Source organism: Bufo bufo, chromosome 10 (genome assembly GCF_905171765.1).
Source record: "Bufo bufo chromosome 10, aBufBuf1.1, whole genome shotgun sequence".
NCBI classification, from domain to species: domain Eukaryota; kingdom Metazoa; phylum Chordata; class Amphibia; order Anura; family Bufonidae; genus Bufo; species Bufo bufo.
Window position 1 is genome coordinate 21,067,411 of NC_053398.1, and position 25,288 is coordinate 21,092,698.

General features: G+C 46.2%; 1 protein-coding gene across 2 annotated transcripts in view; it reads right to left on the minus strand.

The window, feature by feature from the left end:
• ARHGAP1 (Rho GTPase activating protein 1) overlaps window positions 1-25,288 on the minus strand; it is a 55,978-nt gene that overhangs the window by 22,999 nt on the left and 7,691 nt on the right. The window contains exons 2-3 of one of the 2 annotated variants that reach the window (XM_040409172.1): window positions 14,456-14,602; window positions 12,374-12,466 (exon numbers count right to left, since the gene is read on the minus strand). In XM_040409172.1, coding sequence (XP_040265106.1) covers window positions 12,374-12,466; window positions 14,456-14,597 — 235 coding nt within the window. In that variant the 5' untranslated portion in view covers window positions 14,598-14,602. Of the gene's footprint in view, window positions 1-12,373; window positions 12,467-14,449; window positions 14,603-25,288 lie in introns of both variants that reach the window. The other variant, XM_040409171.1, reaches the window with a different exon arrangement.

A 25,288-nucleotide genomic window follows, 5' to 3' on the forward strand; every position in this document is an offset into this window, starting at 1 on the left:
CTCCAGTCTGTTAAATCTTCCTAAAGGTCTTTTGCAGTCTGCAGTCGAGCGGGGGTTGTGATTTGCCTTTCTAGCAATTCTACAAGCAGCCGTTTTCAAAAATGTTCTTGGTCTTCCAGACCTTCTCTAGACCTCCACTGTTCTTGTTAACTGCTATTTTGTAATAACATTTCAAACTGAAGGAAATGGCAGCCTGAAAACGCTTTGCTATTTTCTTATAGCCTTCACCTGTTTTTGAGTCTCAACCATTTTCATTTTCAGAGTGTTAGAAGAAACTATGGCTGCTGTTTTTTGGGACAAGGTTAGAGGAGTCTGGGTATTTATAAAGCTTTGACATTTGCATCACTTTTCTAACGATGATGGTGAACAAGGCTTAATCCTCAAACTATTTAAGGTCTAAATCGTCGGTCAAAGTTATCTGAGCACTAAAATCTCCTTGTGTTCCCATACTTGAAAGGTGCTCTTGTTGGAACTTTATGCCTTTTGGAGATAATTTCACTTGCTTAACTGTTCACAGTAACAGTAATTTTGACCAGGGGTGCTAAAACTTTTATATAGAACAAAGTAAGGAGGGACGTGGGACGCTGCGAGTGTACGGCCACCTGGGAACAACGCTGCGGAGAGGCAGTGAAGAGGGGTAAGACCGGGCTCTTATATGAGCACTACAAGATACATGAAGAGACTGTAAGTAACGAGACTACCAGTCTCATTGTGAAGTCCATATCGAGCTTCATTGATATTTGGCACTGCTTATGCTTGATGTACGCTATTGGACACTGGAACTTTACTGCAATATAAATACTGCTCAGCTTGGTTTCGGCTATATTAGCAGTATCTACGCCTAACTACAATAGGATTATTGGGACATTGCTGGTACGCTGTCACACATTTAAATAGGGACATTGTGGCTTTATGTTTCACCAGTACGCCCACAGCGATTTGATCTTATCCCCATTATAGTCATATATCGAGTATTATTGATTGTGTATGGGTTATAGGTGTGCCTTATGTATGTTTTAATTAATTTTAGGGGTATGTTTTTAGACTATTAAAAGTCCACTATCTTTCTTACCATTCGTGTTTCCCTTCTGAGTGTGCCCCTTCATATTGCTTAAAACTTTTATATGCCACCATATACAACAGCATGTCGTCCATAATAAAATCACATATCGCATCACACAGTTAGCGATTTTGACACAGTATGCCCATAGTATCTGTCAGCTCTCCTCCTGTGTGGTGTAGTATAGAGGATCTGTCAGCTCTCCTGTGTGGTGTAGTATAGAGGATCTGTCAGCTCTCCTGTGTAGTGTAGTATAGAGGATCTGTCGGCTCTCCTGTGTGGTGTAGTATAGAGGATCTGTCAGCTCTCCTGTGTGGTGTAGTATAGAGGATCTGTCAGCTCTCCTGTGTGGTGTAGTATAGAGGATCTGTCAGCTCTCCTGTGTGGTGTAGTATAGAGGATCTGTCGGCTCTCCTGTGTGGTGTAGTATAGAGGATCTGTCAGCTCTCCTGTGTGGTGTAGTATAGAGGATCTGTCAGCTCTCCTGTGTGGTGTAGTATAGAGGATCTGTCGGCTCTCCTGTGTAGTGTAGTATAGAGGATCTGTCGGCTCTCCTGTGTGGTGTAGTATAGAGGATCTGTCAGCTCTCCTGTGTGGTGTAGTATAGAGGATCTGTCAGCTCTCCTGTGTAGTGTAGTATAGAGGATCTGTCGGCTCTCCTGTGTGGTGTAGTATAGAGGATCTGTCAGCTCTCCTGTGTGGTGTAGTATAGAGGATCTGTCAGCTCTCCTGTGTGGTGTAGTATAGAGGATCTGTCAGCTCTCCTGTGTGGTGTAGTATAGAGGATCTGTCAGCTCTCCTGTGTGGTGTAGTATAGAGGATCTGTCGGCTCTCCTGTGTGGTGTAGTATAGAGGATCTGTCAGCTCTCCTGTGTGGTGTAGTATAGAGGATCCGTCGGCTCTCCTGTGTAGTGTAGTATAGAAGATCTGTTAGCTCTCCTGTGTGGTGTAGTATAGAGGATCTGTCAGCTCTCCTGTGTGCTGTAGTATAGAGGATCTGTCAGCTCTCCTGTGTGGTGTAGTATAGAGGATCTGTCAGCTCTCCTGTGTGGTGTAGTATAGAGGATCTGTCAGCTCTCCTGTGTGGTGTAGTATAGAGGATCTGTCGGCTCTCCTGTGTGGTGTAGTATAGAGGATCTGTCAGCTCTCCTGTGTGGTGTAGTATAGAGGATCCGTCGGCTCTCCTGTGTAGTGTAGTATAGAAGATCTGTTAGCTCTCCTGTGTGGTGTAGTATAGAGGATCTGTCAGCTCTCCTGTGTGCTGTAGTATAGAGGATCTGTCAGCTCTCCTGTGTGCTGTAGTATAGAGGATCTGTCAGCTCTCCTGTGTGGTGTAGTATAGAGGATCTGTCAGCTCTCCTGTGCGGTGTAGTATAGAGGATCTGTCAGCTCTCCTGTGTGGTGTAGTATAGAGGATCTGTCAGCTCTCCGGTGTGGTGTAGTATAGAGGATCTGTCAGCTCTCCTGTGTGGTGTAGTATAGAGGATCTGTCGGCTCTCCTGTGTGGTGTAGTATAGAGGATCTGTCGGCTCTCCTGTGTGGTGTAGTATAGAGGATCTGTCAGCTCTGACAATCAGTGCAGACAGCAGTTCTGTAGGGACTCACCCTACTGACAAGAAGGGTGGTAATGTCAATTTGTTCTGTTAATTCCAGGTGGAATAACAGAGAGGATAGCTGAAGAACCCATTGCACATTCATGTAGTATGGAAGTATTTATTCAAACAGATGTGTCAGAAGCTCCAACACTTCCTCTTTAAGGCAAGCAGGGAGAGCAGACTCTTCTCCCCACATGTCCGATAGCCGTGGCCTGCCTTTCTGGTATGTGAGCCACTGAGGGGAAGTACAGTCATACCTCTAGGATGTTCCTCCATGAACGAATCCTGTTTTAAATTTTAAACCTGAAACTATAATCACAAGCATATACAAAAAATGCAAAAACTAGCTCAACGTGAATGATAGTCTGCATTTTATAATCTCCCTAAAACCAAAGGCAACCATCTTTTGGGTTAAAAAAAAAAAAAAAAAAAAGAAGGGGGGGGGGCTGTTTTCCTCATCATCAGGCTCCTTGTGAAAAGAACTTGGATTCCTGTAGTGTGCGGCCGGAGCCATCATGACGTGATATGCAAACTATGCCAGAAATGTTTTGGTCTGGAGGGCAGGTTTAGACAGAAAGCCAGACAACTGCTGAAAATGATGCCTTAAACACAGAGGAGAGGCAATACTGGAATAACGGGGTCCTAACATGGGCACAGGTGGCACCTGCCACATTTCTAACAAATGTATGATTCTTTGAGATGGCAAATGACACCCTATGGGCAGTTTCAGATAGCTGGAAGATGGTCATCTTGATATATTTGTTTTAAAGCGCAAGAACCGGACCACCATGGTTCTGTGGAAACTTAGATCACCCTAGAACAGTAGATTGGTTTAGTAGAACTGCGGTCATCTGGGTCTTCAACCCGTAATATGGGCGACACATGACTGTTCCGGCCAGTCATCGGCTGGAGCGCTCACGTGACCCGTGCCAAACAGAATGTTGACATGGGTGAGCGATGGACCTGGAACCCAGCGGCAGGTTTGCACACCTGGATTTGGAGATTTTCTGCCATTCTTCTTTGCAGATCCTCTCAAGCTCTGTCAGGTTGGATAGGGACCGTCGGTGGACAGACATTTTCAGCTCTCTCCAAAGATGTTCCATTGGGTTCAGGGCTCTGGCTGGGCAACTCAAGTACATTCATAGTGTTGTCCCTAAGTCCCTCCTGTGTTTAGGGTCAATGTCTTGTTGGAAGGTGAACCTTCTGCCTAGTCTGAGGACCAGAGCACTCTGGATCAGGTTTTCATTAAGAACATCTCTGTACTTTGCTCCAATCAGTTTTCACTCAACCCTGACCAGTCTCTCAGTCCCGGTCGCTGATACCCCAACCCCAGCATGATGCTGCCATCACCATTCTTCACTGTAGGGATGGTATTGGCCAGCTGAGGGGCAGTGCCTGGTTCCCTCCAGATATGATGCTTAGAATTGAGGCCAAAAAGGTGGATCTTGGTTTAATCAGACCAGAGAATCTTGTTTCTCACAGTCTGAGAGTCCTTTAGGTGTTTTTTTTTGTAATCTCCAGGCAGCTTTTATGTGTCTCTTACTGAGGAGGCCATTAAGCCCAGATTGGTGGAGGCTGTTAACCTTCTTGAAGTTTCTCCCATCTGCACACAGGATCTTTGGCGCTCAGCCAGAGTGACCATTGGATTCTTGTCATCTCTCTTACCAAAGCCCTTTTATCCCAATTACTAAGGCTGGTGGGGCGGCCAGCCCTAGGAAAGGTCTTGGTTTTTTCAAACGACTTCCATTTAAGAATTATGGAGGCCACTGTGTTCTTGGGAACTTTCAGTGCAGCAGAAATGTTTTTGTCCCCTTCTCCAGATCTGTGCCTCCACACAGTCCCGTCTCTGAGCTCTACAGGCAGTTCTTTCCTCCTCATGGCTTGGTTTTTGCTCTGAAATGCATTGTCAGCTGTGAGACCTTATATAGACAGGGCTGTGTCTTTCCAAATCACATCCAATCAGCTGAATTGACACAGGTGACTCCCATCAAGGTGTAAAAACATCTCCAAAACGATCAAGAGAAATGGGAGGGCACAGAGCTATGTCAATGCAAAATTTTAGCTTCAACTTTTTAATAAAATTGCAAAAATTTCTAAAATTCTGTTTTCACTTTCTCCTTATGGAGTATTGAGTGCACACTGAAGCGGGGGAAAAACCTCAACTTTTTATTTTATTCTAGCACAAGGCCAGAACATTTTACAAAATTGTGAAAAAGTGAAAGGGTCTGAAGACTTTCCGAATGCTTCGTAGATAGGAAACTTACAGCAGTGCATGTGTAAAACTGGCAGAATACCATAAAACTTGTGCATGTGACATTAAATTATATGCAGCACAATTGTTTCCTTAGGCAAACTCATGACGGGTGGGCACCCCCTGCAGCAAAGTGAGTTTCCTAGATATTACATCACTTTTCTTACTATAAATCCACCCCATAATTGCATGATACAAAAGGGATATAAACACTGGAAAAATAATTCTTGGTGTAATTTATAGACCCCGTAACATCACAGAGGAGATAGAAACGCAACTGTATAACCAAATAGAGCGGGCGGCACAGGCTGGTACAGTGGTCATAATGGGAGATTTTAACTTCCCAGACATTGACTGGGGCCATGGTTCTGCCTCAACCGCAAAGGGGAGAAGATTCCTCAACTTGCTGCAGGACCAGTTTATGGGCCAGTTTGTAGAAGCCCCCACTAGGGGTGATGCTCTGTTAGATCTGGTCATTTCTAATGATGCAGAGCTTGTTGGAAATGTTACTGTTCGAGAAACACTAGATAATAGTGACCACAATATAATTATATTCCCCCTACACTATAAGAAGCAAACTCTGTCAGGCAGAGCAAAGACACTGAATTTCAAAAAGGCTAATATCCATGGGTTGAGGGCAGCATTTCAGGGCATAGACTGGGAGCAGCTACTGTCACATTATAATACTGAGGATAAATGGGAGAGCTTCAACTCCACATTGAGCAATTGCACTCAAAAATGTATTCCTTTAGGTAACAAGTATAAACGGCTAAAATTAAACCCGCCATGGCTTACAGCTACTGTAAAAAGGGCAATAAAAGACAAAAAAAAGGCATTTAAAAAATACAAATCTGAGGAGTCAGCTGTAGTGTTTGAAGATTACAAAAGGCTTAATAAAATCTGTAAAAAGGAGATAAAATTAGCAAAAATACAAAACGAACAGCAGGTGGCAAAAGAGAGTAAAACAAATCCCCAAAAATTCTTTAAATATATAAATGCTAAAAAACCAAGGTCTGAGCAGATAGGTCCCCTAAATAATGGTAAAGGGGGGTAGTCACTGAAGATAAGGAAAAGGCAGAGTTACTAAATGTTTTTTTTTAGCTCTGTATATACAAAAGAAGAGAAAGGAGACGGGGCTGTTAGTACATCCAGTAATATACTCATTTAACTAACTGTAGATATGGTCCAAGACAAGTTGAATAGGGTAAATGTGAACGGATCCAGATGGATTACACCCAAGAGTGCTTAAAGAGCTCAGTTCAGTCATTGCTGTGCCCCTGTTTATAATTTACAAAGATTCTCTAGGTACTGGTACAGTGCCAAGTGATTGGCACAAGGCAAATGTGGTGCCCATATTCCAAAAAGGATCTAGGTCCTCCACAGGTAATTATAGACCAGTTAGTTTAACTTCTGTTGTGGGAAAAATGTTTGAAGGACTCTTAAGGGACTATATACAGGAGTATGTGACTATAAATAATATTATAAGTGATAACCAACATGGGTTTACTAGGGACAGAAGTTGTTTTTATGAGGAGGTGAGCAGTAGCCTGGACAGAGGGGCGGCTGTGGACGTAGTGTTTCTGGATTTTGCGAAGGTTTTTGATACGGTCCCTCAGACACTTAATAAGTAAAGTAAGGTCTATAGGCTTGGAAAGTATAGTCCAGAGAGTTGTGATCAATGATTCCTATTCAAAATGGTCCCGGGTTATAAGTGGTGACCCCAAGGTTCAGTGCTGGGTCCTCTATTATTTAATTTATTTATTAGTGATATCGAGGACGGGATTAATGGCACCATTTCTATTTTTGCAGATGACACTAAGCTGTGTAGAACTGTACAGTCTATGGAAGATGTCCATAAACTACAAGCTGACTTGAACACTCTGAGTGATTGGGCATCAACTTGGTAGTAATAATCTCTGTGCTTCATATGTCCTAGGTGATGTAGCACTGGGAGAGTCACTTATAGAGAAGGATTTGGGTGTCCTTGTGGATGGTAGGTTAAATTACAGCACACAATATCAATCAGCTGCTTCTAAGGCCACCAGGATATTGTCATGCATTAGAAGAGGCATGGACTCGCGGGGCAGGGATGTAATATGACCACTTTACAAAGCGTTGGTGCGGCCTCATCTGTAATATGCAGTCCAGTTCTGGGCACCAGTCCATAGAAAGGACGCCCTGGAGCTGGAAAAAGTACAGAGGAGAGCGACTAAACTGATAAGTAGTATGGAGGGTCTTAGGGCTCTTTCACACTTGCGTTCTTTTCTTCCGGCATAGAGTTCCGTCGTCGGGGCTCTATGCCGGAAGAATCCTGATCAGGATTATCCCCATGCATTCTGAATGGAGAGAAATCCGTTCAGGATGCATCAGGATGTCTTCAGTTCCGGAACGGAACGTTTTTTGGCCGGAGAAAATACCGCAGCATGCTGCGCTTTTTGCTCCGGTCAAAAATCCGGAACACTTGCCGCAAGGCCGGATCCGGAATTAATGCCCATTGAAAAGGCATTAATCCGGATCCGGCCTTAAGCTAAACGTCGTTTCGGCACATTACCGGATCCGACGTTTAGCTTTTTCTGAATGGTTACTATGGCACCCAGGACGCTATTAAAGTCCTGGGTGCCATAGTAGTAGTGGGGAGCGGGGGAGCGGTATACTTACAGTCCGTGCGTACTTGCAGTCCGTGCGGCTCCCGGGGCGCTCCAGAATGACGTCAGGGCGCCCCACGCGCATGGATGACGTGATCGCATGGATCACGTCATCCATGCGCATGGGGCGCTCTGACGTCATTCCGGAGCGCCCCGGGAGCCGCACGGACTGTAAGTATACGGCTCCCCCGCTCCCCACTACTACTATGGCAACCAGGACTTTAATAGCGTCCTGGGTGCCATAGTAACACTGAACGCATTTTGAAGACGGATCCGTCTTCAAATGCTTTCAGTTCACTTGCGTTGTTACGGATCCGGCGGGCACCTCCGGCAAATGGAGTGCACGACGGATCCGGACAACGCAAGTGTGAAAGAGGCCTTAGGCTACTTTCACACTTGCGTTGTTCTTTTCCGGCATAGAGTTCCGTCCTAGGGGCTCTATACCGGAAAAGAACTGATCAGTTTTATCCCCATGCATTCTGAATGGAGAGTAATCCGTTAAGTTTGCATCAGGATGTCTTCAGTTCAGTTGTTTTGACTGATCAGGCAAAAGAGAAAACCGCAGCATGCTACGGTTTTCTCTCCGGCGAAAAAAACTGAAGACTTGCCTGAACGCCGGATCCGGCATTTTTTCCCATAGGAATGAATTAGCGCCGGATCCGGCATTCAGAATACCGGAATGCCGGATCCGTCGCTCCGGCATGCGCATATCGGTAAAAATGTGAAAAAATGTACAAAACGGATCCGTCGGTCCGCATGACAAGCGGAGAGACGGATCCGTCCTTGCAATGCATTTGTGAGACGTATCCGCACCCGGATCTTTCTCACAAATGCTTTCAGTCAGCGGCAGATCGGCGGATCCGGCAGGCAGTTCCGACGACGGAAATGCCCGCCGGATCACACTGCCGCAAGTGTGAAAGTAGCCTTAGTTATAAAGAAAGACTAAAAGAATTTAATTTATTTAGTCTTGAGAAGAGACGTCTAAGGGGAGACCTGATTAACCTATACAAATATATAAATGGGCCATAACGCGCACCACTTTTGCCCTTGAGCTGCGTGTGGCACTGCAGACGTGTTTTAACAAGTTGACAATGCTCATGTACATTGCTCTCCCTGCTGAACACCTGGAGCCTTCCCCAGTGCATTCTGCAAAAACCTGACAGTGGAATGACGCCATTGATAATGACAGGGCTGAGGACTACGGAGAGTACAGTGCGGTCAGGGAGGCAGTGCCCAATGTGCCGCCCTCTGTGCCCTATGCTAGTGACTCTCTTGCAGCCGGACAGCCCTAGCCATTAGGGCTGATTCACACAATGAGATGAGCACAATACAACAGACCTGCTGTCAGATAGTAATTTATGAAACAATCAGTTCCTATGATGTAGTCACTTTGGGTCAGCCGCGGTTGGTCCAAGAGACGCGGCCAACACATGGGCTGTGTGTCCTGGACCGAGCTCGATTGCGTGGATCAGCCCATAGTCTAATTTCGTACAGATAGCGATTAAAGCTAAACACAGCCTCAATATACAGCCTCAAATACTACCAGAAAGGAAAAATGCTTTAGTTATGGTTATCCTAATGTGATATCCAGCCGATATATGTTCTCCATCACATAGACGCAGTAATCTCTGCAGCGCACAGACATAACACCACAGAAACGCAAAAACAGCAATTACAAGATTTAGGGTCCATTCACAGGACCATATTTTCGGTCCGCACTTGCGGATGGGATGTGGACCCATTCATTTCAATGAAGCACCAAAAGATGTGGACAGCTCATTGTGTCCTGGCCTCATTCATATATCTGTTCTGCGGCCCCGCCAAAAAGATAGAACATGTCCTATTCTTGTCCGTTTTGCAGACCACAAAATGCGGGATGCATGCGGCCAGTATCCGCGTTTTGTGGATCCTCAAAACGGATACAATCGTGTGAATGGACCCTTAGGCCCCTTTCACACGGGCGAGTTTTCCGCGCGGGTGCAATGCGCGAGGTGAACGTATTGCACCCGCACTGAATCCGGACCCATTCATTTCTATGGGGCTGTGCAGATGAGCGGTGATTCTCACGCATCACTTGTGCGTTGCGTGAAAAATCGCAGCAAGCTCTATATTGTGCGTTTATCACGCAACGCAGGCCCCATAGAAGTGAATGGGGCTGCGTGAAAATCGCAAGCATCCGCAAGCAAGTGTGGATGCGGTGCGATTTTCACACATGGTTGCTAGGTGACGATCGGGATGGAGACCCGATCATTATTATTTTCCATTAGAACATGGTTATAAGGGAAAATAATAGCATTCTGAATATAGAATGCATAGTACAATAGGGCTGGAGGGGTTAAAAAAAAAGAAAAGATTATTTAACTCACCTTCATCCACTTGATCGCGCAGCCCGGCTTCTCTTCTGTCTTTTTCTTTGCTGTGCACAGGAATAGGACCTGTGATGACGTCACTGCGCTCATCACATGGTCCATCACATGATCCATCACCATGGTGATGGATCATGTGATGGACCATGTAATGAGCGCAGTGACGTCATCAAAGGTCCTATTCCTCAAAGATGAAGACAGAAGAGAAGCCGGGCTGCGCGATCAAGTGGATGAAGGTGAGTTAAATTATTATTATTTTTTAACCCCTCCAGCCTTATTGTACTAAGCATTCTGTATTAGGAATGCTATTATATTCCCTTATAACCATGTTATAAGGGAAAATAATACAAACTACAGAACACCAAACCCAAACCCGAACCCGAACTTCTGTGAAGAAGTCCGGGTTCGGCTCTGGGTACCAAACATGCCGAGTTTTCTCACGCGCGTGCAAAACGCATTACAATGTTTTGCACTCGCGCGGAAAAATCGCGCATTTTCCCGCAACGCACCCACATCTTATCCGGGCAAAAAACATGACGCCCGTGTGAAAGAGGCCTTAGTATTATTACAGGAATTACTAGAAGCCAGGGCAGCTGTGAGAATTTCCTGATGCATGCCCGTGTCTGGCTAATGAGACAAATCGATTCACTCATCCTCACTTTGGAGCAGTAAAGGAACGCACCAGATAATGCTGATCCGCTGCTATGTCTAATGCAGGGATTAGAGCGGTGGAACATGACACGGGGATTCTCTAATTGCCCCACCCTTACTCAAGCTCTGCACTAGGCATAACAGCGGATGAGTTCTGCATGGAGTGTCGCTTTAAAGGGGTTGTCCCCCTTTAAAGCGGGTCATGTCCTGCAACACTCGAGTTGAAACACGACATTTGCATGGAGGTTTTAAGAGGCGCTGTCCTTCCTTGACATGTCTGTTTTAGTAACTACTTGCACTCCACATGTAATAACAATTCTGGAGCATCTTTTCATATAACTCTATGGGGTGTCATTCCTCTATTATTCCTATTAGGAGTTTATGAATGAATGGCAAGTAGTCTGTAAGAAAGGTCCAGACGGGTGTTAACAGTTGGAGGTGTGCCCCTGCACAGTCTGACACTGGCAGCAGTGATTGGATAGTATCAGACTGTCCAGGGACACATCCCCAACTGACAAAACCCAGTGGGACATTTAATGCAGACTGCTATAGCAATTCCATCATGTACTTCTAGTATTAATATGAGAGGAACAGCACATGAGAGATGTAGGAAATTATCCACAACTGTTATTGCGCGGAGAATGCAAGCAGTTACTAAAACGGGCGTATCAAGAGACAGGTCCTCTTTACGTTCTTCCCATACATTTCTTCAGCGTCACACAAAACAGGTTAATGATACGGTTCTCACCTGCCCCTTCTCTGCTGTGAGCACGGAAGGTAAACCGCACTTGGGTACGGATAACTTGAAATCCAAACAGAAAGCGAACATCCAGCTCAGTCTCGCAAAGGTTCAATGCCATTTTATGTACGCGGTTAAAAATACAACCAGTTGTACTGGATGTATATTTTTAAACGCGGAAATAAAGTAGCGTTGAACCTTTGAGAGACTGAGCTGGATGTTCGCTTTCTGTTTGGATTTCTTCAGCGTGTATGGTTAAACCGCACAAAAGAAGTTCTCCAGTTTAAGCCCCTGCCGATTTGGTCCTCTCTTCTGGGCTTGTTGACGAGGCTGTATACGCCACGTGACACTGTTTTGGGGGACAACCCCTTTAAAGCGACACTCCATGCAGCACTCATCCGCTGTTATGCCTAGCGCAGAGCTTGAGTAAGGGTGGGGCAATTAGAGAATCCCCGTGTCATGTTCCACCGCTCTAATCCCTGCATGAGACATAGCAGCGGATCAGCGTTATCTGGTGCGTTCCTTTACTGCTCCAAAGTGAGGATGAGTGAATCGATTCGTCTCATTAGCCAGACCTTCACCTGTGAGGGGCTGACCCACGGGTGAAGAAGCTCCGACTGTCTACTGGTCCGCAAACCATGGATCCGCAACATATGGATGCAGTCAGTACGCCTCCCGCATTTTTTTGCAGACCCTTTGACTTCAATGGGTCGGTGGTTCACACTTTGAGGACATATTCTCCCTTTCTGCAGAACGGACATAGGGATGCGGAAAGAGCACGAATGATCCGTGTGCATTCCGCATCCGTATGTCCTTTCCGTAAAAATTATACACGTCCTATACTTGCAAAAAAAAATGGACACGTTCAAGTCAATGGGTCCGGAAAAATGCGCATGCAACACGGATGATATCCTTATTTTGTTGATCGTGTGCATGAGGCCTTAATACCGCAAACCCTGACGCAAGCGTGAACGGACTCTACAAGAAACATAACGCCATAGACTCATGTAATAAATACTAATACCGCTGAGTGAAGCCACCAATATAGCCCAGTAGAGGGTCTTACCAGCCACTTCCACAATGTGGTGTCTGCCGATGTCGTTTTTAAGGTCCTCCAAGAGCTGGTCTGCGACGGGGCCGGGAGAAACTTTGACGTCCTCTGCATTTAGGTAAAAAAATATAAAAAAATGATGTAGATAAAATACAGTCCGCCCTGCTCCATACACAACTATGATAATATTAATACTAATGGATTCATTCTAATTATATTAAAAGGGTTGCTTTCTTCCAGAAAACGGCGCCACTCTTACTAAGGGCTGTGCCTGGTTGGTATTTCAGCTCAAGGCCTCGCGAGTAATATCAGCGGAGCTGCAATACCAGGCACAATCTAGACATAAGAGTGGAGGGAGGAAAAAGCGGAATTTCATAAAACCTGCAATACAGAAAAGGGGCCACCTCCTTGTCTCTAGTCTTAGGAGGTCTCCTGTACAGAGTGCAAATCCAGCGGTCACCAAAGGAGAAAGGTTTACCATCGTTCCTTTAAGAAACGGCAAATCCAACAGTGAACACGCCATCCAAAATTGTGGGGGCAGTAGCTATTTAGTATGTGCAATGGGAATGCCTGGTGCCTGGAATTAGTCCAGCCCTGGGGGAAATGGAGAAGTTAACCCTGAGACTATTCTACAAGCTTGAGCTCACGAGGCATGCTGGGAGTAGTCGTTTTTCAACAGTTAAAGGGGTTTTCAGAGATTTTTTTTTTTTATGGATAACCTATCCTCAGATACTGATAGCCGGGTCTGACACCCGGGACCCCCACTGATCAGCTGTGTGAGAAGGCACCAGCACCCGCAGTAGCGCCGCGGCCTTCCTCAGCTCACCCATTCACTTCTTTGGGGCTGAGCCACGCCCAGGCCACGTGACCATTGAACATGACATCACAGGCCTAGGGAAAATTGAGAGAAGGCAGCAGCTCTACTGCGAGTGCTGCTGCCTTCTCAAACAGCTGATCAGCGGCGGTCCCGGGTGTCAAACCCCCACGATCAGATACCAATTACATATCCGGAGCATAGGTGATCTGTTAATTTCGGAAAACCCCTTTAAATAGTCATAGGTGGGATGGTGATCCAGGGATTTATTTCATTAATCTCCTTGGCAAGACCTTTATCTGCCTATGGACAGCTAACCCTTTCAACACTTCAAGGGGATTTCTTTATAGAAAGTTGAGAAGATTCACTTTTTTTTTTAATACTTCATTCCTCCCTAGGAATAGTATCCCTTTAAATAGTTTTTATTTAGCTCATAAAACCCACTTTCATACACTATTAGGGGATACTGAGTTAAAGGGGTTTTCTGAGACTTTTTTAACTGATGACCTTTCCAGAGGATAGGTCATCGGTATCTGATTGGTAGTGTCCGACAGTCAGGACCCCCGACCATCAGCTGTTTGAGAAGGCACCGGCGCACTTGTGAGCACTGCAGCCTTCTGGCAGCTCACCAAGCACAGCGCCGTACATTGTATAGTGGCTGTGCTCGGTATTGCAGCCATATGACCGACAAATGGGACGTCACTGGCCAAGGCTAAGCTGTTAAAAGAACGCAGCGTTCACACGAGCACCGGTACCTTCTCAAATAGCTGATCAGCAGGGGCCCTGCTTGTTGGACCCCCACCCATCAGATACTGATGACTAGGGATGAGCGAATCAACTTCGGATGAAACATCCGAAGTCGATTCGCATAAAACTTTGTTTTAATACTGTACGGAGCGAGCGCTCCATACAGTATTAGAATGTATTGGCTCCGATGAGCGCGAAGTTATTACTCGCGAGACTTCGCATAATAACTTCATAAATTGATTTTTACTGTAAAAAAAACAATTTCCCGAACTCGGGTTCGGTTCCAAGTGGTACCAGAGCACGCGTCTCTCACTCTGTAGGACACAGACACCCACTGATTGGGATGGGCACTGTGTAAGGTTTGCTCCAGTTCTGTGCTCACATTCACTGACTGTGTGAATAAGGCCTTACTGCCAGGTTACCCCATAGATCGCAGCCGATCGCTGGGCACCCCAACAGAAAGACACTTTGTGATCAGCTTAATGTCAAGGGTGCCGCCTGCACCCCATAGGCGGACAAGACGCCCTCACCTTCACCTGACTTGGGGAAGTCCTGCACGTCGTCAGAAGGCCAGTTCATGTTCTCCAGGGACGCCAGCTTCAGCTGGTCCAGGGACTGCGTCGTTTCATCTCTTTCCAAGTCGTCCTGAAGATCTGACAAAGCTTCTGAAGTCATCATGTGCTCTGCAAGAAACCAGACATCTTAATGACGCAAAAACATTGCTCTCAATCATCATGACCACCACCACCACCGCGGTAGCATACAGGCTACGAGTTGTAGGTTGGCAACAGCAGCATTGTAACTCTTCAGTAGTTGCAAAACTACAACTCCTATCATGCCCTGGCAGCCTGCGACGTGGATCTCCTAGGGTCATTCTGCTCCAATGAAACAGGATTCTTCCTCCTGACTAAGGACTCCTGTACACGACCGTATCCATTTTGCAGTCAGCAAACTGTGGAACCGCAAAATACGGATGCGGTCCACGTGCAATCCTGCACAGGCTCTAACAATGGCTCACAACAAAAAGGCGTAAGACAAAGCGAAACCCTCCTAGGACACGTGTCCCCTGCATTTTCAGGATTCTGAAAAGTAAATGGCTGCAGAAGTTCTCCGCTCAGATCTATGAGGCCGGGACTGCACGCACGGATGGCAGGACAACAGCAATGTGTTTCCAAAAGGGAATCAAGGTTACAAGGTCCTGACAACTACTGAAGAAAGATCATTCGGTGGCGACATAAGGTCGTCTGCTTCCAATAGGGCAGCGCTGAGGCCGCTTTGTGGTCATTCCATGATTTTACTACACGATCAAATGTCTTCCAATAACTCGAGCCTTAAAGGCATATTCCCATCTTAGACACTCAGATGTCCTATGGTTAGGCTATAAAAGGTAGGTCCTACCTCTGGCACCCACACCGGTCTCTAGAAGGGTAGTGCCCTTGTCCAAGATTTTGGTATTGATGGCCTATCCTCAGGATAGGTCATCGATATCAGAACGGCGAGAGTCTGACTTCTGGCACCCCCGGACGATCTGCTGTCTGAAGAGACAGCTGCTCTCTCGTGAGCGATGCAACCTCTTCATTGGTCATGTGGCCTCGATGCAGCTCAGTCCCATTCAAGTGAATCGGTCTGAGCTGCAATACCAAGCACGGCCACTATACAATGGACGGCGCTGTGTGAGGAGGCCCCGGCACTCACCTGATTGGCGGGGTGCCTGGTGTCGGATCCCCGCTAATCTTGTACTGATGACCTACCCTAAAGATAATAAAGGGTGCAAGCCCTTATAAACATAATGGGTCATCCTCTTGTGAAAAGTGTTATGATGTTCGTCCTCTACTTACGACCGCCATCTTGGTCACCCAAGCTATGCATAGTCGTACATCACCTTTTCCCTTTCTAGTCTGCTCTGCCGGCCATACACATTACATAGCCGTCTCCTGATGCCCCTTCCCCCTATACAAATACATGCATACAAGATCGCCACACCATCTAACAGTAGACACGGGACCCCCATTATCAGAAACGGTGGGGGTGCCAGCAATCAGACCCCACTGGTCAGACACTTATCAGCTATCCTGTGACAAGCCGTCAATTTGGGTTATCCCATAATTCATGTAAAAAATTGAAAGTCCGACATCATATAGTACATGACCGTCTCTTTCTAAGGCCTCTAATAGACGGTGGAGGTGCAGTAGACATCGCATATCTAGATTTTAGTAAGGCTTTTGACACTGTCCCACATAGAAGACTTATCAATAAACTGCAGTCATTGAGCATGGACTCCCATATTGTTGAGTGGATTAGGCAGTGGCTGAGTGACAGACAACAGAGGGTTGTAGTCAATGGAGAACATTCAAAACAAGGTCATGTTACCAGTGGGGTTCCACAGGGATCTGTACTGGGACCGATTTTGTTTAATATCTTCATAAGTGATATTGCAAAAGGCCTCGCTGGTAAGGTTTGTCTTTTTGCTGATGACACAAAGATATGTAACAGGGTTGATGTTCCTGGAGGGAAACGCCAAATGGAAAAGGATTTAGGAAAACTAGAAGAATGGTCAGAACTCTGGAAACTGAAATTTTATGTGGATAAGTGCAAGATAATGCACCTGGGGCGTAAAAACCCAAGAGCAGAATATAGAATATTTGACACAGTCCTGACCTCAGTATCTGAGGAAAGGGATTTAGGAGTAATTATTTCAGAAGACTTAAAGGTGGGAAGACAATGTAATAGAGCAGCACGAAATGCCAGCAGAATGCTTGGATGTATAGGGAGAGGTATAAGCAGTAGAAAGAGTGAAGTGCTTATGCCGCTGTACAGAACACTGGTGAGACCTCACTTGGAGTATTGTGCGCAGTACTGGAGGCCATATCTCCAGAAGGATATAGATACTCTAGAGAGAGTTCAGAGAAGAGCTACTAAACTAGTACATGGATTGCAGGACAAAACTTACCAGGAAAGGTTAAAGGACCTTAACATGTATAGCTTGGAAGAAAGAAGAGACAGAGGGGATATGATAGAAACTTTTAAATACATAAAGGGAATCAACTCGGTAAAGGAGGAGAGAATATTTAAAAGAAGAAAAACTACCACAAGAGGACATAGTTTTAAATTAGAGGGGCAAAGGTTTAAAAGTAATATAAGGAAGTATTACTTTACTGAGAGAGTAGTGGATGCATGGAATAGCCTTCCTGCAGAAGTGCTAGCTGCAAATACAGTGAAGGGGTTTAAGCATGCATGGGATAGGCATAAGGCTATCCTTCATATAAGATAGGGGCAGGGGCTATCCATAGTACTCAGTATATTGGGCAGACTAGATGGGCCAAATGGTTCTTATCTGCCGACACATTCTATGTTTCTTTGACGCGAACATGTGATGCCATGCCTGTGCTGTGGTGCACGGGCACCGACCATGGGCCAGCCGCATGCGGATCGCAGACCCATTCACTTGAATGGGGTCCACATTCTGCGCGTTCCGCAAAAAGATAGGACAAGTTCTATCTTTTTGCGGAACGGAACCCCACGACAGCACTCCGTAGTGCTTCCGTTCCGTACCGCATCTCCGGAGTTGCGGACCCATTCCAAGTGAATGGGTCGGCAACCGTGATGCAGAATGCACACGGCCGGAGTCCCGTGTATTGCAGACCTGCCGTATGCGGGCCGCAATACGGCCATGGGGGGCACACGTTCGTGTGAAAGAGGCCTAAAGGTGCATTGACATGGCCCGAGAATAGGGCGGATTATCGGGAACGACCGTTCCTGCGAGTGGTCGTTCCTGAAATCTGGCCATGTAAATGTGCCGACGATCACTGGTCAGGCGATCCTGTCGTTCATGCGGGCACCACCGATCAGGGCTTCTGGGCAGCAGATTGCGCGGTCTAAGCGGCGATCTGCTGCCCAGAAACCACGATTCTGTATGTGGATAAGCAATAGCCACCCCTCGTCCTCATACTGTGGAGGAGATCGCTGCATGTAAATGTACGGTCTTCTTCACTGAACGAGCAGCCGACTGTTGAGAAGGAACGCTTCCTTCCCGACAATCGGACGCTCATTTGGCCTGTGTAAATCCAACTTAACGGGGGGGCGTGGCCTGAGAGCGCATGGAGTAGGTCGCACCGCACTGAGCTCCTGCAGACATCCTGATTTTAGAGTGGTAGCAACCCCCTATTTCGCAGATCCTTGCCTACCTGGTGGTTGAGAGGAGACAGGAGAGTGTGGTGCTGATCTTTTGAGTCCCGACATGCCTAGAAAGTCCGGTAAAGGGCCGCGCTGTGACAGGCCAGAGGAGAGTCGGCATGGCGCCGAGGAAGAAGAGGGGCCGGCCTTACAGCCCAAGACGAGACAGACGGCTGCCGCAAAGCTGAGCAGGTTTGCTCGCACGGAGAGTGCTGGGGGAGACTGGGCTGAGGAGAAGGAGATGGACGCTCAGGTTTCCTCTGGACAAGAGGATGAATCCACCGACGGGGAGACCCTGGACGCGGTAAATTGGCCGCCATTAACCCCTGCACGGCCGGCAAAAGACGCGGTAGGCCCTAAAGTTGTGGATGGAGCAGAGCCTACTCTAAAAGATATTATGGCCGCTGTGGCCAGTTGTAACAGCACACTGAAGGTGCTTACAGTACAGGTTGGCAGCCTGAGGTCGGATGTGTCTTTAATTAGGCATGACCTACACAAAATCACAGAACGCACCTCTGAATTGGAGAAGAGGGTGTCCACTATTGAGGACGTTATCCAGCCTATGCAAATGGCGGCAAAATCATCTGCTAAAGATATAGCGGCGTTATACGCCAAAACAGATGACCTGGAGAACAGGTCCAGAAGGAATAACCTGCGGATTGTGGGTGTGCCAGAGAAGACGGAGGGGGATAATGCCACCGAATTTGTGGAAAAATGGCTGCACCAATTATTTCATGAAAAAGGTCTATCCTCATTATATGCGGTGGAGCGGGCGCACAGAGTCCCCATGCGGCCGCTTCCGCCTGGCAGACCTCCCCGTCCCATACTGGCGAAGATACTCCATTTTAAAGACCGGGACACTATCCTGCGACAATCTAGGGACAATGAGGAGATGGTCCTGAATGGGGTGAAAGTATCCATATTTCCGGATTATTCCAACGAAGTGCAGCGGAGGAGAAGCAGATTTATGGATATAAAGAAAAGGCTGAGAGCTCTACAAGTCCAGTACGCTATGCTGTTTCCTGCTAAACTGCGTGTGGTGGCATTGGGATCCACCAGATTTTTTGAAGATCCGGAGGAGGCGACGCAGTGGCTGGACGTCCACGAGCGACAATTGAGAAGTGGGGCCCTGGACACTTGAAGGAGGCAGATATACGTTTCTTATGTTCAAGTTATATATGCATTTACACTCTAGGATTGCTTTAAATGTTGCACCAGTTAGGGAGTGTATTATGTAATGCTACCAAATGGTAGTTCCTGAGGAGGGAGCAGGCGGTAATGATAGTAAAATGTATTTCTCAGTTGTGGGGAGGATTCTCTACCTGAGGAAAAGTGTTATAAATTGTTATGCTTATGGTAGGTTGAAGGGCATGTTGCTCTCGGATTGCCTTGTTTTAATGTGGGAAGTGGATAAGAAAGGGAAAGGTTTCCCCAGCTACAGTAACCTGAGTATGAGAGGGAGGGAGGGGGGTGGGGGGGTAGGGAAAAGGTTGGGGGGGAAGGTTAGGGTCTTGAACTATGAGCGAGTGTTATCTGAATGGGGTGTGAGATTCAAATATGGTTTAAAATTTTACCATGTCACAGGCGATTAGAATCTTAAGCTGGAATGTGAGAGGGATGGCTGAAGCACGGAAAAGACAGTGCATTTTTCAGTATCTGGGGCGGTTTCAGCCGGCTATATGTTGTCTTCAGGAAACGCATTTGACAGGAGAAAATTTACACTGGATGAATAAAAATTGGGTGATCCATGCGTTACATTCAACTCATTCCTCTCATTCTAGAGGTGTAAGTATGATTGTGCATAGGAGTATCAGGTATGAACATATGCAGGAGTGTGTGGACGCTGAGGGCAGGTATGTGTGTGTGGTGTGTAAGGTAGATGGAATACAGCTGGTGCTGGTGTCTGTGTATGTGCCTCCACCGTTTGCTTCCCCATTAATAAGAGAGATCATGGGCTTTGTGGCGGGCTTCCCTGGGCTGCCGTGGCTGTTGGTTGGGGACTTTAATTGCACGATGAATGACTCCCTAGATAGATGCCGGGTGGAGGGAGCAGGTGGTTCACCGGGGAGTGCGGCTCTCAGGAATATTTTGGGTGAGGTAGGAGTGCAAGATGTATGGAGACGGCGTAACCCGGATAAGCGTGAATATTCATGTAGATCCGCCACGCACCATTCACTATCGCGTATAGATCTGGCCCTTGTTAACGACATAATGCTACCACTAGTTAGGGATGTTGTTTATCATCCTCGGTCGTTGTCTGACCATTCTCTGGTGCAGATTGACTTGTGCCTGGGGGTGCTCAGACAGGGACCGAGGCTGTGGAAGTGTAATCCTCATTGGTTGAATGTGTTGGGTGACCTATCTGGGATTTCTATGGAAATTAAGGAATTTTTTGATATCAATACAGGGTCGGCTTCGATACCAGGTGTATGGGACGCCATGAAAGCATTTCTGAGGGGAGTTCTGATGAAAGAAATCAACAAACATAAATCCAGGACCAGAGAGGCGGATGTCAAGGCGCATGTACTAGTGTCCGAGGCTGAGAGAGAGTTTAGTAGATCCCCCACCATGGTTAGTAGTGAGGCGCTGGAGGTTGCTCAGGAGCAGCTGAGATGTCATCTGGTACAGGCCGCAGATAGAAAGAGAAGCTTTTACCGTCAGAGATCTTTTGAGGAAGGAGAGAAGGTGGGTCATTTGTTGTCAGTGGTCTCGCAGGCTCAGAGAGGCTCCTCTTGTATTCAGGAGTTGAGAGATGACAGGGGGAACAGGTGTCAGGACACAAAAGGAATATTAGGAATTTTAAAAAGCTTCTATGTATCTCTATATACTTCCACTGGATCTAGTTCTGATGAGGCCCTGAAGGATTTCCTAGAGGAGGCGCAGTTATCGGTGCTGTCAGAAGAAGATAGAGAGAGGCTAGAGGAGCCGATTACACTAGAGGAACTGGAAGCTGCACTTGGGGACATGGCAAGTGGTAAGGCCCCTGGAGCTGATGGTCTCCCAGTAGAGATATACAAAAAACTACAGGGGATATTACTCCCTGAATTACTTAAGGTGTTTGAGCACTCATTGGAGGCAGGTTCGTTACCACATTCGATGCAGGAAGCTATAATTGTGGTTTTGCCTAAGCCTGGGAAGGATCCTAAAATACCGGATTCCTACAGGCCAATTTCACTTCTCACGGCTGATGTTAAGCTACTGGCGAAGGTGTTGGCGAACAGGCTGTCCAAGGTAATTCTGACCATAGTACATCCGGATCAGACGGGATTTATGCCAGGAAAATCAACGGCTATTAACCTTCGTAGGCTGTACACTAGCTTAAATATTCCGGCGGATAATGGTGGTGACAGGGCCTTGCTTGCGCTTGACGCCGCTAAGGCGTTTGATAGTGTGGAATGGAGGTATTTGTGGGGGGTCCTGAGAATTATGGGCTTTGGTGAACGGTTCATTCAGTGGGTACAGGTTCTGTATTCTAGCCCTAAGGCGAGAATTAGAGCTAATGGAGGATTATCAGACTGTTTTCCCCTCGCCAGGGGTTCCAGACAGGGATGCCCACTGTCGCCCTTATTGTTTGCTCTTGCAATAGAGCCGTTGGCGGCGCATATTCGCTTATCTACAAGTATAGAGGGGTTTAGATATGGTGAACTGCATAATAAAGTGGCTATGTACGCTGATGATACCCTACTTTTCTTGGGCGATACTGGTGCGTCCCTGGATGCGGCCATGGCATTGATTGACAGATTTGGTAGCTTTTCCGGACTACGGATAAACTGGCAGAAATCCTCTTTGATGCCAATTGACGGGCAGGCCCTGGTAGGCAGACAAGTAGATAGTTTGGTGCCCTGGGTGGATAAATTTAAATATCTGGGATTACATATAACACCGAGACTAGCGGATTTTGAAGAACTAAATCTATCCCCTTTGCTAGCTACTTTTAGGCTTAAAGTGAGGTCATGGTGTAGGCTCTTTCTTTCGGTGGTAGGTAGAGTTAACCTTTTAAAAATGGTTATGATGCCCCAACTGTTATATATACTGAATAATGCTCCAGTTTGGATCCCTCTGGATAGATTTAAGAAAATTCACTCTATATTTAGAGATCTTACTTGGAAGTATGGACAGGCTAGGATCAAACTGGAGACATTGCAGTATTCTAAGTCGGAAGGGGGCTTAGCTGTCCCTAACGCATGGATTTATTTTTTGGCTTCCCAATGTCAGCATTTTAAGGGATGGATTGATCTACAAGCACCGGATATGACTGGGCAGATATTGCAGCATTGGCTGGGCAGTCGTGACCTCATGGGCATTCTGGAAGGTTTAGGAATGCATGCAGGGAGGGAAAAACTTCCTCTGATTGAACTCATGAAAAAAGTTTGGGCAAAAGTGAAGCTGCTAAGAGGAGTGGGAGGTATTAGTGAACTTTCACCTATTGGAAAGAACCACTTGTTGCCAGAACTATTGGCCATACCAGGACTTAGGAACTGGGAAACTTATGGAGTGACGAGAATTGGACAATTAATTAAGGACAAGACATGTAAGTCATTTCAAAGCCTGCAGCAGGAATTTAATATCCCCAAGGAGTGGTTTTATAAATATCTTCAAATAAGACATGCCCTTGGGGTCACGATGCGGAAGGGACGTGTGATAGCTCAAATGGAGGTGGTCCATAAGCTTGTTCTTCCGTCGGGAGGGGGAAAAAGAGGGTTAATATCACAGGTGTACGCTCTTCTAATGGAAAAATTCTTAGAGGGATATCCGCTTTCAAGAATGAAAAAGTGGGAGGCTGACGTGGGGGATATGTCTAAGGATATGTGGGAAGATATTTTAGAAGCAGTCCCCAAGGTGTCTCTAAGTGAACAGGGCAAACTGTCCCAACTATTTATTATACACAGAGTGTACAAAACACCGGTGTTCCTGAAAAAGATAGGAGTAAGAGGTGATGACAAGTGCCCAAAGTGTATGGAAGATGGTGCAGACTTATTACATATGTTGTGGTCTTGTCCAGTAGTTGCTAATTATTGGGAGGAAGTTGTAGAGATGATTAATAGTAAATTGACATTAAGAATTCAAAAAGATCCTAAGGTGTGTATTCTGGGGTATGTGTCTGAAATTGGAGGAAATGAACCGGTTAGGGTAGCTGCGGGGAGATTGCTATATGTGGCCAGGAAACTGATCGCTATGAGGTGGATCCAGGGGAGTCCGCCCACACTGAGTGAGTTTGAACGGAAGGTGCATGACATGCTGGTACTCGAAAAAGGGGTGTTTGTGAAGAGAGGGTGCCCTCAGAAGTTTGAAAAAATGTGGACTGAATGGTTATCTCATACCCACGTGGTTATATAGTCATGTGATGGTCAAGACCAATGTTAGGGTTGGGGGGTTAGGGTAGGGTTAGGGGGGGAGGGAGTTTGGAAAGGTCAAGTTTCTGGTAAATTTTTTTTTTTTGCCCATAATATGTTTTAGCAAAGGTATATGTAGTGTATGGATTCATGATAATACTGAGTGGTGATATACTTATGAGTATTGTTGTTCACTGAATCTGCATCGTGGATAATTTAAAGAAAGAAAAAGTCAACATATTGTATTATGTTATAATATGTATTTATTGTTTAATAAAAACGATTTGATTCAAAAAAAAAATCCAACTTAACACAGCTAGAACCAGCCCGGTACCTCACATGGATCCAGAGATCTCCACAATTATTGCTCCGCTAGATTTATTACAAGCTAGCAGCTTAGGGGGCGTGTCCTTTGTACTGCAGCTGAAGAATAGAACATCACGGAGAAATTAGAAAAAGAGCAAACAGTAGGTGGCGCTGTACAGATACATTTCGGTGAATAACTCGGTGGCTATAATACATTTTTAATTACATGAAATTACAAAAGTCTTCAGATCCAGGTGCTGGTTTGAAAAATGTAGAATATTTTTCCGGGGACAAACCCTTTAGGCCCCTTTCACACGGGCGAGTATTCCGCGCGGATGCGATGCGTGAGGTGAACGCATTGCACCCGCACTGAATCAGGACCCATTCATTTCTATAGGGCTGTTCACATGAGCGGTGATTTTCACGCATCACTTGTGCGTTGCGTGAAAATCGCAGCATGCTCTATATTCTGCGTTTTTCACGCAACGCAGGCCCCATAGAAGTGAGTGCGGATGCGGTGCGATTTTCACGCATGGTTGCTAGGTGACAGTCTATTCACTGTATTATTTTCCCTTATAACATGGTTATAAGGGAAAATAATAGCATTCTGAATACAGAATGCTTAGTAGGTGATCAATTGAGGGTTAAAAAAAATAAAAAAATTAACTCACCTTCTCCTCTTGTTCGCGTAGTTCCCGTCTCTTCTTTACTTCTCAAAAGATGAACTATCGGCTAGGACCTGTGGTGACGTCAGATCACATGCTCCAATCACATGGTCCATCACCACGGTGATGTACCATGTGATTGGAGCATGTGATCTGACGTCACCACAGGTCCTAGCCGATAGTTCATCTTTTGAGAAGTAAAGAAGAGACGGGAACTACGCGAACAAGAGGAGAAGGTGAGTTAATTTTTATTTATTTTACCATGTTATAAGGGAAAATAATAACATCTACACAACACCTAACCCAAGCCCGAACTTCTGTGAAGAAGTTCGGGTTTGGGTACCAAACATGCGTGATTTTTCTCACGCGAGTGCAAAACGCATTACAATGCTTTGCACTCGCGCGGAAAAATCGCGGGTGTTCCCGTAACGCACCCGCACATTTTCCCGCAACGCCCGTGTGAAAGAGGCCTTAAGGTTAACACCAATAGCAAAAGTAAAAATGGCAGCGGTACCAATGACGTGTACATGCAGCCACACCAAGCACCTCCAATAACTTTGATATCACCCATCTTAAAGGGATTGTATGGGTTTAGAATACATGGCTGTCCATGCAGCTCATCTACATTAATAGGGGGCGTACATTGATGGCCTATCCTCAGGACAAGTCATCAATATCTGATCAGCGGGAGTCCAACTCCCGGCACCCCCGCCGATCAGCTATCTGAAGAGGCCACGGCGTTCTGGAGGGTGACGTGGTCTCCTCACAGTTTACCAAGCACAGCGCCGTCCATGTATAGTGGCTGTGTTTGGTATTGCAGCCCATTCACTTGAATAGGACTGAGCTGCACATAGGACTGTTCAATGTGACGCCTGAGGAGAGTTACGGCCTC